The sequence below is a fragment of the Rana temporaria genome, chromosome 10, assembly GCF_905171775.1.
Source record: "Rana temporaria chromosome 10, aRanTem1.1, whole genome shotgun sequence".
NCBI classification, from domain to species: domain Eukaryota; kingdom Metazoa; phylum Chordata; class Amphibia; order Anura; family Ranidae; genus Rana; species Rana temporaria.
The window spans coordinates 100495445-100508229 of record NC_053498.1 but is presented as its reverse complement, the minus strand read 5'-3'; the positions used below and the strand labels follow the sequence as shown (position 1 = coordinate 100508229).

At 41.0% G+C, this 12785-nt stretch overlaps 1 protein-coding gene across 1 annotated transcript in view; it reads right to left on the bottom strand.

The window, feature by feature from the left end:
* Window positions 1–12785, bottom strand: part of MMP23B (matrix metallopeptidase 23B) — a 46856-nt gene that overhangs the window by 8333 nt on the left and 25738 nt on the right. The window contains exons 2-4 of the mRNA XM_040325825.1: window positions 11827–11942; window positions 8500–8639; window positions 3811–3978 (exon numbers count right to left, since the gene is read on the bottom strand). Coding sequence (XP_040181759.1) covers window positions 3811–3978; window positions 8500–8639; window positions 11827–11942 — 424 coding nt within the window. The remainder of the gene's footprint in view (window positions 1–3810; window positions 3979–8499; window positions 8640–11826; window positions 11943–12785) is intronic.

Genomic DNA, 12785 nt, shown 5'->3' with positions numbered 1-12785 from the left:
TATATGAATAGAAAGCCAATGGTATATATGGTCACTACCAAATTGGAATCAAACTAAAATAGACTAAAATAAATACCTAAAAAGAATACCAAAAACAGCATCCCCAAAGAGGAATAGAGATGCTACAACCGGCCGACTCTGACTGAAACCCAACAAATTACTAACTAATTGGACTCCATTAATGGTGGGGCAGAATTAATATAGTTTTATCTGGTTTTATCTAATTTTATGAATTTCAGGGTCTTTGTTTAGTCCTCCAGGGGTAAGGCTCCCAAGGGTGATGATCCAGTAGGCTTCTCGCTTACTTAGCCTCTGGTGTCTCCTACCCCTATCCAAATCGCCTATGATAGACTCAATACCAAAAACTCTCATGCCAGATGGGTCACCTTGATGTGCTTCTAAGAAGTGCCTAGGAACCGGGTACTTAACTCTAGTTTTTAGAATGTCACGCTTGTGCTCACCAATCCGCACTCTCATAGGACGAGAGGTGCGACCAACATAAAGACGGCCACAGGGACAGATAATTCCATATACGACAAAGTCCGTCCCACAGTTAATGAATTGCTTACACTGATGGGCTTTGCCGTCAGAGCCAACCACTGACTTTTTTTCTGTGCCACATAAATGTACAAGTGCCACAGTTTTTAACACTGCACTTATAACTCCCCTTTTGATCAAAGAGGGTGGTCCAAGCATTAGTGATTTTATTGGTGGGCTTTATGACCCGACTTGGGGCAATCATACTCCTTAGGTCACAAGGCCTTCTAAATACAACATTGGGTTTAACAGGAAGAACTCCGTTCAAGACGGGATCTTGCTTCAGAATACCCCAATTGTTTGTATCTCGAAGGCCTTGTTGGTATATTGAGTGGAGAAACAGGTTTGGGAAAGGTCAGAGTTGGTGATGGAGGACAGAACTGAAGTGCTGTCAATTGGATTATCATAGAGGTACGCATATTTCCTATAGGCTGTCTCTATGAGTGTGGGGTCATAATCTTTCTCTTCAAACTTCTTAATTAGGAGCTCACTCTGTGCTAAGTAATCCTCCTTCCTATTGCATGTACGCTTCAGGCGGCAGAACTGTCCATACAGGGATATTCCTAATCCATCTGGGGTGATGGTTACTTTTAACATGCAAAAAGGAATTGCCCCCACTGGGTTTGAATTGTGTCCTTGAAATAATAAAATAATAAAAGGGATTGGATTTACAGTATTCAAGAAAATTGTCAAGTTCACAGTCTGTTCCATCCCAGATAATTAGAATATCATCGATATACCGGGCGAAGAGGACCAGGTTATCGTGCCAGATCAAGGCCCTTTCCCAATAGCCCATGAAAAGGTTGGCGTAACTAGGTAAGAACCTGGCTCCCATTGCTGTTCCCTTAGTCTGTAAGAAGTACTCCCCTAAGGCCCCGTACACACGGTCGGACAAAACCGATGAGAATGGTCTGACGGACCGTTTTCATCGGTTCACCGCTGAAGTGGCCTGATGGTCTGATGTGTGTACACACCATCAGTTCAAAATCCGATCGGGTCAGAACGCGGTGACGTAAAACACACAACGTGCTGAAAAAAAACGAAGTTCAATGTTTCAAAGCATGCGGCGACTTGATTCTGAGCATGCGCGGGTTTTGAACCGATGCTTTTCTGTACTAACCATCGGTTTGGTCCGATGGGGCAGTGGTCCATTGGTTCGGTTTTGAAGCATGTTTTAAAATTTTGGACCGAAGGAAAACAGACCGATAGCCTATACACACGGTCGGTTTGGTCCGATGAAAATGAACTTCGGTTCATTCTCATCGGACCAAACCGACCGTGTGTACGGGGCCTAAGAAGGAAATTCATAAAATTAGATAAAAACAGATACAACTAGATTAATTCTGCCCCACCATTAATGGACGAGTCCAATTAGTTAGTAATTTGTTGGGTTTCAGCCAGAGTCGGCCGGTTGTAGCATCTCTATTCCTCCTTGGGGATGCTGTTTTTGGTATTCTTTTTAGGTATTTATTTTAGTCTATTTTAGTTTGATTCCATTTTGGTAGTGACCACATATACCATTGGCTTTCTATTTATATATTTCTACTATATTAGCCTTTTTTTGATAGTCCCTTCCTTCTCCACATAGTATGCTGTTTTTTATGGTGCAGGCCCAGTGCATGTATTTATATTTTATAATCTTAGGTTTTGCACACACGACTACAACACTTGTACTCACATGTATTTTATTGGGATTTTATGTGATAGACCAACACAATGTGGCACATAATTGTGAAGTGGAAGGAAAATTATAAATGGTTTTCCAATTTTTTTACAAATAAATATCTGAAAAGTGTGGCGTGCATTTGTATTCAGCCCCCTTTACTTTGATACCCCTGACTACAATCTAGTGGAACCAATAGCCTTCAGATATGTCACCTAATTAGTAAATAGAGTCCACCTGTGTGTAATTGATTCTCAGTATAAATACAGATGTTTTTTGGAGCCTTTAGAGCGGGGATATGCAATTAGCGGACCTCCAGCTGTTGCCAAACTACAAGTCCCATCATGCCTCTGGCTCTGGGTGTCATGCTTGATGCTGTCAGACTCTCGCTATGCCTCATGGGACTTGTAGTTTGGCAACAGCTGGAGGTCCGCTAATTGCATATCCCTGCTTTAGAGGTTTCTTAGAGAACCTTAGTGAACAAACAGCATCAAGAAGGCCAAGGAACACACCAGACAGGTCAGGGATAAAGTTGTGGAGAAGTTTAAAGCATGGTTTAAAAAATATCCCAAGCTTTGAACATCTCACAGAGCACTGTTCAATCCATCATCTGAAAATGGAAAGAGTATGGCACAGTGGTGTCAGAGCTCAGCAGCCCTGATATATCGGAGTCAGGGTACAGAAGGAAGGGTATAGCCAAGCAGGATCAGACAGGCATTTCAGGTGTTACAGGGGGCCAAATTACACAACACAAGCACTGTGCTGTAGAACATGCTTTAAGGGAACATGATCCATTTTTTGGGGTTAACAAACGCTTTGAGATGACATCTGGATCTATGACACTCACGCAATACAGATTTCACAATAGTGAGTATTCCATCTAGTAAAACCACAAAGAATGGTGATGACTCCATCAAAGCATTATTCTGTCTTTTGTAAACATCCTGTGCATATCTGACCTACTTTTCATATTACGTGCGTGTGACTGTACTTCCACCTGGTTCTAATACTAAATCTCCCTGCATGCCAACCCAGAACCCAAAGGTTATCCTCAATTCTATTTATTCTTGCTAAGCTCCCAATTTTTTTTTTTTTTTTAAATCAGAAATGTCAAATGATAACTATCACATAGGGAGGAGCAATGGAAAGGTACCTTCATGTTCTCTACTATGAAGTTATTAATGTAGGTGTTTTTCTCTCAACTTGGGGTGTAGGGAGGTCTGGTATCAATTACTCTCTTCACTTTTGATTTTTAGGAAACCCCATTGGTAGTTTATAGGGACTCTCAGTTTGGATGCTTCCAATTGAAGGGCATATGGTATATTTTGCAACGCTAAGCAAATTAACTTGGCTAATGTGGGGGTAATGCCAGTGAGCCTAGGTCAAAAACAGATTGGCTACCTTTAAACATAAGAAAGTGCTCACCAAACTTGAGAACAATCTTTTGATTGCTTCATAATCAATACTGATCTTCTATGCTAAGATGACCACTCTCTAAAACTACCACAGACATTCTGATATCAAAATTATAAGTAGAAAAATTACACATGGAAATCACCCTTTATGTAGAAATAGATGAAGTGAAGTTCTCAACTGGGTTGAGCTCATACCTTTCTTCCAGCTGAACCTGGTGTTCCCCACAATCCAGTATTCGCTATCATCAAAATGAATTTCCCCAGTCTTTGGAAAGTAGGCATGTGCTAACTCCCCAGTTGTTCCATCGAAGCAGTAGTGGACGGTTGACTCCAGGCAGTCTGTGTGATTTATACCATAGAAACCTGGTACAAGGAAGGCAATTAGGTCTTATCAATGTATTACTCAAGAATTGTCTGTGCTGCTCATCAATCAGATCTAACCTTCCCTTGCATAGTGCAGTGGGGGCTTTTATAACATCCCACTACCCAGGAAAAGGTCAAAGCATTATGCTGTGGCAGTTTTTTTCCTAGGTAAAAGGCTAATAGTTTCCCAACGCAAAGGTAATTTATACCAAGATAATAAAAGTATATGAAGGAAACTTGAATGGCAGAAATTAACTTCGGTGAAATTTGCACATTAACGCAATCAACAGATCCAGAAATATTGTAGAAGCTTCACAAAAATCTTGACTTTTCATGTAAAAGTCAAACGTGTCACTGCGCCTTCCCAGCTCTCAAGACTGTTAGTCACCTTAGTTGTTTTTTTTGCTTTTTTTTTTTTTTTACATATTACCTTATTTTTGTTTTTTAAGAAAACCCCTCTCTAAACCACCCCCCCCCCAACCTACCCCCCTCTTCTCTCCAACCTGCCATCCCGTGTCCTGCCGCCCCTTACTTGTCACCCTACCTTCTCTCTACCATCCTTTCAGCAAATCTCTGTATATTTTAGCCAGACTTTCCATTTCAGTTTAAACCCCACTTCTCCTACCTCCCCGTTAAACCTTAGGTATTCCATATTATAAATATAATTACATAGCCAGTTCCTCACAAAGGGGCTCTCGGGATTCTTCCACGGTCTAGGGATCAAACTTTTCGCTGCGTTTAGGAAGTGGGAAAGTAGGGTTCATATATACTGTTTGACATTTTAGCCCCATGGAACAGGCATACCCACGGTTTCTCTGGTATTTTAATTCCGGTAATTTCCTCTATTACTAATATTACTTCAGTCCAGTATGTTTTAATTTTTGGGCATTTTGCATTTATTCACTCAATTTCATTTATGTGTACTAAGTGACAATCATTCACTATTTTGGTTGCTTTTGGTGCAGATTGTTTATAGTTAGCACAACCTATATTTTTTCCAATTTTTGGGCATGACCACCATAAATGGGACATAGTTCCTAATTCCGAGCAGCCCCTCCAACATAGTTTGGAGGTTTCCCTTTGATAGTGATGTACTATATCTGGTGTTATATACCAGCGTGTGAGGCATTTATAATTCATTTCTGTCGAACTACAGTTGGTTGATGTAGCATGTATCAGCTTTAATATTTTCCCAACATCTATCTCAACGTCACCTGTTCCCAACTCCACTTCCCATTTTTTATTATACGGTGGGGGCCCGCTAATCTTAGACCATTCAAAATATTATAAATCGTGGAGATCCCTCCCGTTCCACCTGTCGCTAAGAACAAACGCTCTTAGTTATAATTGGCTAAATTGACCAAAAGGAAAGCTTGAGCGTTAGTAAAGATAGGACCAAGCTCAATTTTTTACAGGAAATATGTATATAACTGCAGATGCCTCTCTAAATCCATTGATCATTCTGACATGCAGTTTTACTTAGTTGGAATTGTTCATCTTCCGGGCAGATCATTTAGGAGCACAGGTGAACTTGTTTGTAAAATTTCCAAAGACAAGCCATTAACTATTTTACCTTTTTTCAGGTTTTTCTTGTCTGTGGCCACAGATTTTCCTCCCCTACACTCCCTGTCCTTGTGACTTCTGTACAAAAATAGGAGGGCTGCGGTTGTCATCTGAGCAGGAAGGCACGGAAAACAATAAAAGGTTGTCAGAAAAACATAGTCTGGATTTGGAAAAGGCGTTTGATCGCCTTGGTTGGCCTTTCTCGTTTACTACATTACGTCATATGGGATTCTGAGTGACTTTTTTACGAGCACTTCAACACCTAAATCTCAGTCCAACGTCTCAGAGGAAAACTCCTTATGCCCTCTCCTCTTTAGGAGTGACTAATGGTACCTGTCAGGACTGTCTGCTCTCTCCTTTATTATTTGAAATGTGTTGAGCCTCTAGCTGCATCTATCCATAGAAGCTCGGACATTCATGGCATATCGGTCAGAGGTAGGGAATTCAAAATCTCACTGTTCATGGACGATATTATTCTTGCCCTGACTAATACGAGGGTTTCCCTACCAAACCTGCATGCTGAATTTGACCGTTAGGGTGCCCTTTCAGGATACAAAATTAAAATCAGAGGCCCCTTGGACAAAGTCATACATTTACCGACTTCTTTTCCACTGCTCTAAAATATTTGGAGGTTCACATTACTCTGATTTTCACCACACTGTATAAAGAAAACTTCCCCCCTCTCTATAAGCAGATTAAATCAACCATATAACAATGGAAGAAGCATCATATTTCCCTACTGGGGCGTATTGCTTCTGTTAAGATGTCCCTCCTTTTCAAGCTCCTGTACCTGTTCCAAACACTACCTATTCTTGTTTCCCTAGCACACATTAAAAAACTGCAAGCAGATCTCCTGCAATTTGTTTGGATCTACAAGCAGGACAGAATACCCCATTCGGTACTTCTGGCCTCGTGAACTGATGGCCTAGCGTTAGGAAGATCTGGTGCGTATTATCCCACCAAAATGCTCTTAAATCTGAAGCATCAATGCTGACCTCCTATAATCCCAAAGTGCCCGACGGCCTCCCATTTCTGATGTCCTCTCCTTGGGTGTCAAGGAACTGATTTCATTTTGACAATTTGGTGGATCCTAGGTTTCGTAAACTTTTGCCATTTACTGAACTTCAGGATAAATTTGATCTGCCTCGCCAGGTGTTTTATGGATACCGGCAGATTTGCCATTATGCCCAAACCATAACTCCAACTTTGCAATTCTCCTCTCCATCCACCTTTGAATGTCTGATCTTAGAAGGTACCGCACAGGAAGGGTCTGATTTCTGGCATTTACCCAATGTTAAATGCTTACTCCATTCAAGATCAAGGTAAACACCCCTACAAGCTCTGATGGGAGAGGGTACTGGATGGGGAAATCCCTCTGGAGGCATGGCAGGTGATCTGGTCTCAGGCTGCTAATAGCTCCCTGTGTACTCTCTATAAGGAAAACACATATAAAATTCTCTACTTTTGGTACCTGACCACAGATTTACTCCACGCCATCTATCCTACTAGTTGTTGGTGTTGCCACAGAGATAGGGGTACTCTCTTCCATATCTATTGGAGCCTTCCACTGATTACCCCTTTTTGGCACTCAGTACAACAACTACTGGGTCGCCTCTTTGAGGTATCTATCCCAATGATACCTACATTTTTTCTGCTGGACCTATCCCCTCTGAAAATTTCTAAACCCTAAAAGAAGCGTCTGCGCCATATACTTACGGCTTTGCGCTGTCTTATAGCTCTTAATTAGAAAAAATGCTCCCCTCCTTCCTCAGATGCCTTGTATGCTAGGATTAAAGATGTGGAGTTGATGGAGAAACTGCTAGAATACAGGACAGACTGGAGGTTCACAATTGTGTTTGGGTATTATGGTATACCCAGAAGGGCCCACTCTGAGACCCCCCCTTCCCCCCCCTCCCCTTTGACTCTTCTTTGCATTTCTCTCTTTTTCCTTTTACCTTTTCTTTTTATGCTTCTTCCTGAATATTATAATTTCTTCTCTTAATAAATATATCCTGCACTATAATGTTCTAAAAGTTTGATAGTTTTAACTGAGAACCTGCTACTTAAATTGTTTTGAGAATTTGTCAGCTTGGATATTGCAGTTGCCACTGATGTCCTTCCTGCATTATGAGTGCTCTTTTTTGGAAAAAAATATTAATAAAAATCGTTATTTAAAAAAACAAAATGAAAACGAAATTTTGTACAAAAAAAAAAAAAAAAAAGGTCGTCATTAAAAACTGTTGTTTTGTTATATTCAATAAAGAAATATTGAAATAAAAAAAATCCATACTTTTGATTGTATACTACTACAGGGCATTTGTTTTTTAATATGCTTTAATATATAAAAATTGTTCATGTCTTTACCTGACCTTGACATGTTGAAAACCTGTTCTTCTCTTGTTATATATAATTTAAAAATGTCAGAAGTTCTAACCCTTTGCCATTGTACTACAAATATGTATTTTCCTGTGTCCCTATTAGAGAGATTTCCTATCACTTCCTCTCTCTTTTAGGGACATATATGACAATAATAAGGCTCTAATCCTATGTTAAATCCTAAGTTAAATAAATGGTTGGATGACATACAATGCCGATGTAACTGAGATATTGTTTGAAAGTCTACTCTGTTTTATATACACTTCACATAAATTCAGAATCATTTTACAGTGTTGCTGGATAGAATGGCAGCCTATTTTTTTATTTTGTTCTTGCGAGCCTTAAACTCAGGAGGTACAGAGAGCAGTGCTTAGAATTTTATGTTTAAACTCATTCAGTGGCACAGGACTGACTGTCTCTAGTTCTCATTCGCAATATTGTTCTTCTGCAGTAGGCTTCCCTGCGAACTAAGCCACTACAGTCACCAGCATTCATATGTTCTCAAGCACCATAAAAAGGGGCCTGGTGCTGCCTGGTTTCTGGCACCAACCTCATTGTGAGCCCTCTTCATCGGTAACTCACCAATCTTCAAATCGCTTTCTTGGTCTGCAGGGACTTCTTTGAAGTAGAAGGGAGTCACATCACTCCACATACGGAAGGCGGTTGCTATGCCCTTTCTTGTTTCACTCTCATTAATTAGATTTCTTGGAAATGAGACAATTCTGTCGGGAACAAAATGTATGTTAAGGACAATCTGAGCCAATGCTGTGCAACCAAGGACCAATTGTCAGGCCCATATTGGGGGGGGGGGGGGTATGTAGCAGCTACAATACCTAATTCCTAACTCTGAGTACTTTACAAGAAGAATGTTGGTCCTGGCTATGAAGTGTGGCAGGAGTGTACATTGAAAATTATTTATCGGGCTTATTTTACTAGGCAGCAATGGAAATACTTCATTTAGGAACTGTAATTCCACTGTGGAATATTTACATTAGATGTTATGATTATCCTGCTGCATCTGTTGTGAATACTGCAGCTGTTATCACTCCCCAGATATACAGCAGACGCCAAATACTTCCAACAGGGGAGGATATTTTACACACAGTGCTTTATGTCAGGCATGGCAACATTATCTGCCTGTATACAAGTATATTCTGGCATGTTTAATAAAACAAGGTCAGGTTTTAGGCTTGGTTCACACTGGTGCGATGCGAGAACCCTGCAAATCCATTGCAGGTTCCTGCATCGCACCCGACTCGCAGGCAGTTAATACTGCCATATGCGAACTGCTGGAAGTGTCGATACAAAGTTATTGACACCCCCAAATCAGTTCACATATCGCAGTGCAAACTGTCAATTCAGACTTGAATTGGATCGCAAAAAAAAAAAAGATAAATTCCTTTAAATATTGTACCTGCTGGGTGTCTATAGTATGCCTGTGAAGTGGCATGTGTTTAGAACTGTCCCTGCACAAAATGAGATTACTATAAGAAAAAAGTAATTTAAAACTGCTTGCGGCTTTAATGTAATGTCTGGTCCCTGCAATATGGATGAAAATCATTGAGAAAAATAGCACAGACACAGACAGTACACACACACCACGTAGCTTTAGGTGCTATCTGCAGAGGACACGGGCAGTACACACCAAGTAGCTTTAGGTGCAAACTACAGAGGACATGGGCAGTACACACCACAATCACCTGCCTGCCAGTAAATTAGGAAGAGCTGATCTAGCTAAACTATACAATGTATAAATATATATACAACACCTGGGATGCATATATATCCTCTACACACTGTAACTTTAACTGACTAGCCTGCCTGCTCTATCTACCTACTAAAAATGACACTCTCTCTCTCTCTGTCTTCTCTCTTTTAACCACCGCAACACACTACACAAGGCCGACCTGCAGGCGGCCTTTTATAGTGTGGGGCGTGTACTAAACCCCCTGAAACATAATTGGCCAAAGTCACCCTGGCTTTGGCCAATTATGTCTCTCCGTTTATTGCAAGCTGTCATAGTGCATGCTTGGCCAATCATCAGCCAGCTAAGTACTGCGATGCCGCAGTGAATTATGGGCTGTGAAACGTAACTCAAATTTGGCGCGAACGGCCCAAAATGTTCGTAATTCGACGAACGATCGAACATACGATGTTTGAGTCGAACATGAGTTTGACTCGAATAAGAAGCTCATTCCTAGTAACGAGCTGAGATTAGGAGCACTATTTTAAAGGGAGTGCTCCTAGTCTCAGCTTGTTACCTGTATAAAAGACATTTGTCCACAGAAGCAATGAATCAGATTCCAATCTTTCTACCATGGCCAAAGAGCTGTCCAAGGATGTCAGGGACAAGATTGTAGACCTACACAAGCCTGGAATGGACTACAAGACCGTCGCCAAGCAGCTTGGTGAGAGGGTGACAACAGTTGGTGTGGTTATTTGCAAATCTTCTTTGGACTGGGGTTCCATGCAAGATCTCACCTCATGGAGTTTCAATGTTCATGAGAAGGGTGAGGAATCAGCCCAGAACTACACGGGAGAATCTTGTCAATGATCTCAAGGCAGCTGGGACCATAATAACCAAGAAAACAATTGGTAACACACTATGCCTGCAGCACCCCGTAAGGTCCCCCTGCTCAAGAAAGCACATGTACAGACCCTCTGAAGTTTGCTAATGAACATCTGAATGATTCAGAAGAGAACTGGGTGAAAGTGTTGTGGTCAGATGAGACCAAAATCAAGCTGTTTGGCATCAATTTAAATCGCTGTGTTTGAAGGATGAGGAAGGCTGCCTATGACCCCAAGAACACCATCCCCACCATCAAACATGGAGGTGGAAACATTATGCTTTGGGGGTGTTTTTCTGCTTAGGAGACAGGACAACCTCACCGCAAAAAAAAAATCTTGGGTGAGAATCTCCTTCCCTCAGCCAGGGCTCTGAAAATGGGTCATGGATAGGTATTCCAGCATGACAATTACACAAAACACACAGCCAATGCAACAAATGAGTGGCTTCAAAATAATCACATTAAGGTCCTAGACTGCCCTAGCCAGTCCCCAGACCTGAATCCCATAGAAAATATGTGCAGGGAGCAGAAGGTTTGAGTTGCCAAACATCAGCCTCAAAACCTTAATGACTTGGAGAGGATCTGCAAAGAGGATTGGGACAAAAATCCTTCCCGAGATGTGTGCAAACCTGGTGGCCAACTACAAGAAACGTCTAACCTCTGTGATTACCAATAAGGATGAGTTCAGACGTGTTCACAGCTACACATGTAGAGCCAGCCAGAAATGTCTCACTGCCTGTGATCAGCGCAGTGCCGACTTCTTGGCAGGCTCTGTATGTGCGGCTGCGAGCATGCCTGAGCGCATCCTTAATTGTCAACAAGGGTTTTGCCACTAAGTCATGTTTTGCGAAGGGATCAAATACTTTTTTCCCCTCACTGTACCCTTTAGATAAAGATTTTATTAAAAAAATAAAAATAAACTGTACTTTGGCCGCCACCATCAGATCATCCCCCACAGTTATTACATTTTGTACCACATCCCCCTCCCTTTAGATTGTAAAAGCTCCGTGAGCAGGTCCCTCCTATTCCTTCTGTATTGTAATTGTACTGTCTCCCTTTATATTGTAAAGCGCTGCACAAACTGTTGGCGCTGTATAATATCGATATAGTAATAATATTTTTAAATGGGTAAATATAAATATAGCTTATGAGTATTTTTTACTACTTGCAGACAGTAGGTGGCAACATATCTGCAAATTGTCTGTTCTCTAAAGGCTGTTTTTCATAGCAGTTGCAAGAAAAAGAAAGAGTCAAAGGAAGGACAAATTAAGTATTCAAAGGTTCTATATGTTATTTTGATCACAAAATACATTTTCTGTATGGAACAATAACTGCTTCATACCTGTATGTCAAATTGAAATGGTCCCATTTGAGCAGGCCAGGAGTCAGGGTGTACCGTTTTGTCCTCAGATGATATGGAAGTCGAAGAGATGGTATTACAGCAACCACAGAGTCTACCTTGGAGAGAGTAGAAAGTGTTACAGAAGCAACTACTTTGATTTGACCACTGAAGTAACAGCAAGCACAGGTACAACCACCACAATGAGTGACTATTCTTGTCCTGAAACTGGATCAGAAGTCACTGAAGACCACAACATTGACATAAATGTATAACAGAGGCAGCATACAATCACCCTATATAGATCATGGTATGAAATGAGCATATTACTCGCAACTCATTGAACCATTGAATCTCCCTTATGCAAATGAATGAAAGAGAAGAATAATATTATTGCTGAACTTGTCTACCTGACCCTATTTTTCATGAAACATAATAATTGGCCTAATCTTCTACTTTAACAGATCATACACCTAGGCTCTTGGTCACATGAGAATCACTGGAAGGAACTCCAGGAAAAGTAAGTATTTTCACTCAGCAAGATTGTTAATTCGGCTTGACGGTAATATTTCAGTACAGATGTGCTTTAAATAGAATTCCATAGAAATAATTAATTTATTATTATTAATAAATATTTATAATAAATAATTAATTTAATTCCATTGAAATAAATGTGAGCATAATAGATATTTATTTAACATGAAAGATGTTTACAATACTTCAAACAATCAATGAACTACTGCAGTGGCGGAACTACCAGGGTCGCAAGAGTCACAACTGCGGCTGGGCCTTGGAGTCCCCACTGTGGGGAGGGGAGCCTGGAATGTGGCTTCTGTGTTGCTGAGCAGAAAGTGTCTACACTCTCACACTGCCCAGACCCAGCACTGACAGCTTGGCCCCCCCTTTGCACAGACGGGAGAGGAGAAAGCAAGATCTGCTCCTCCTCCTCCTTCAGCCCCTCT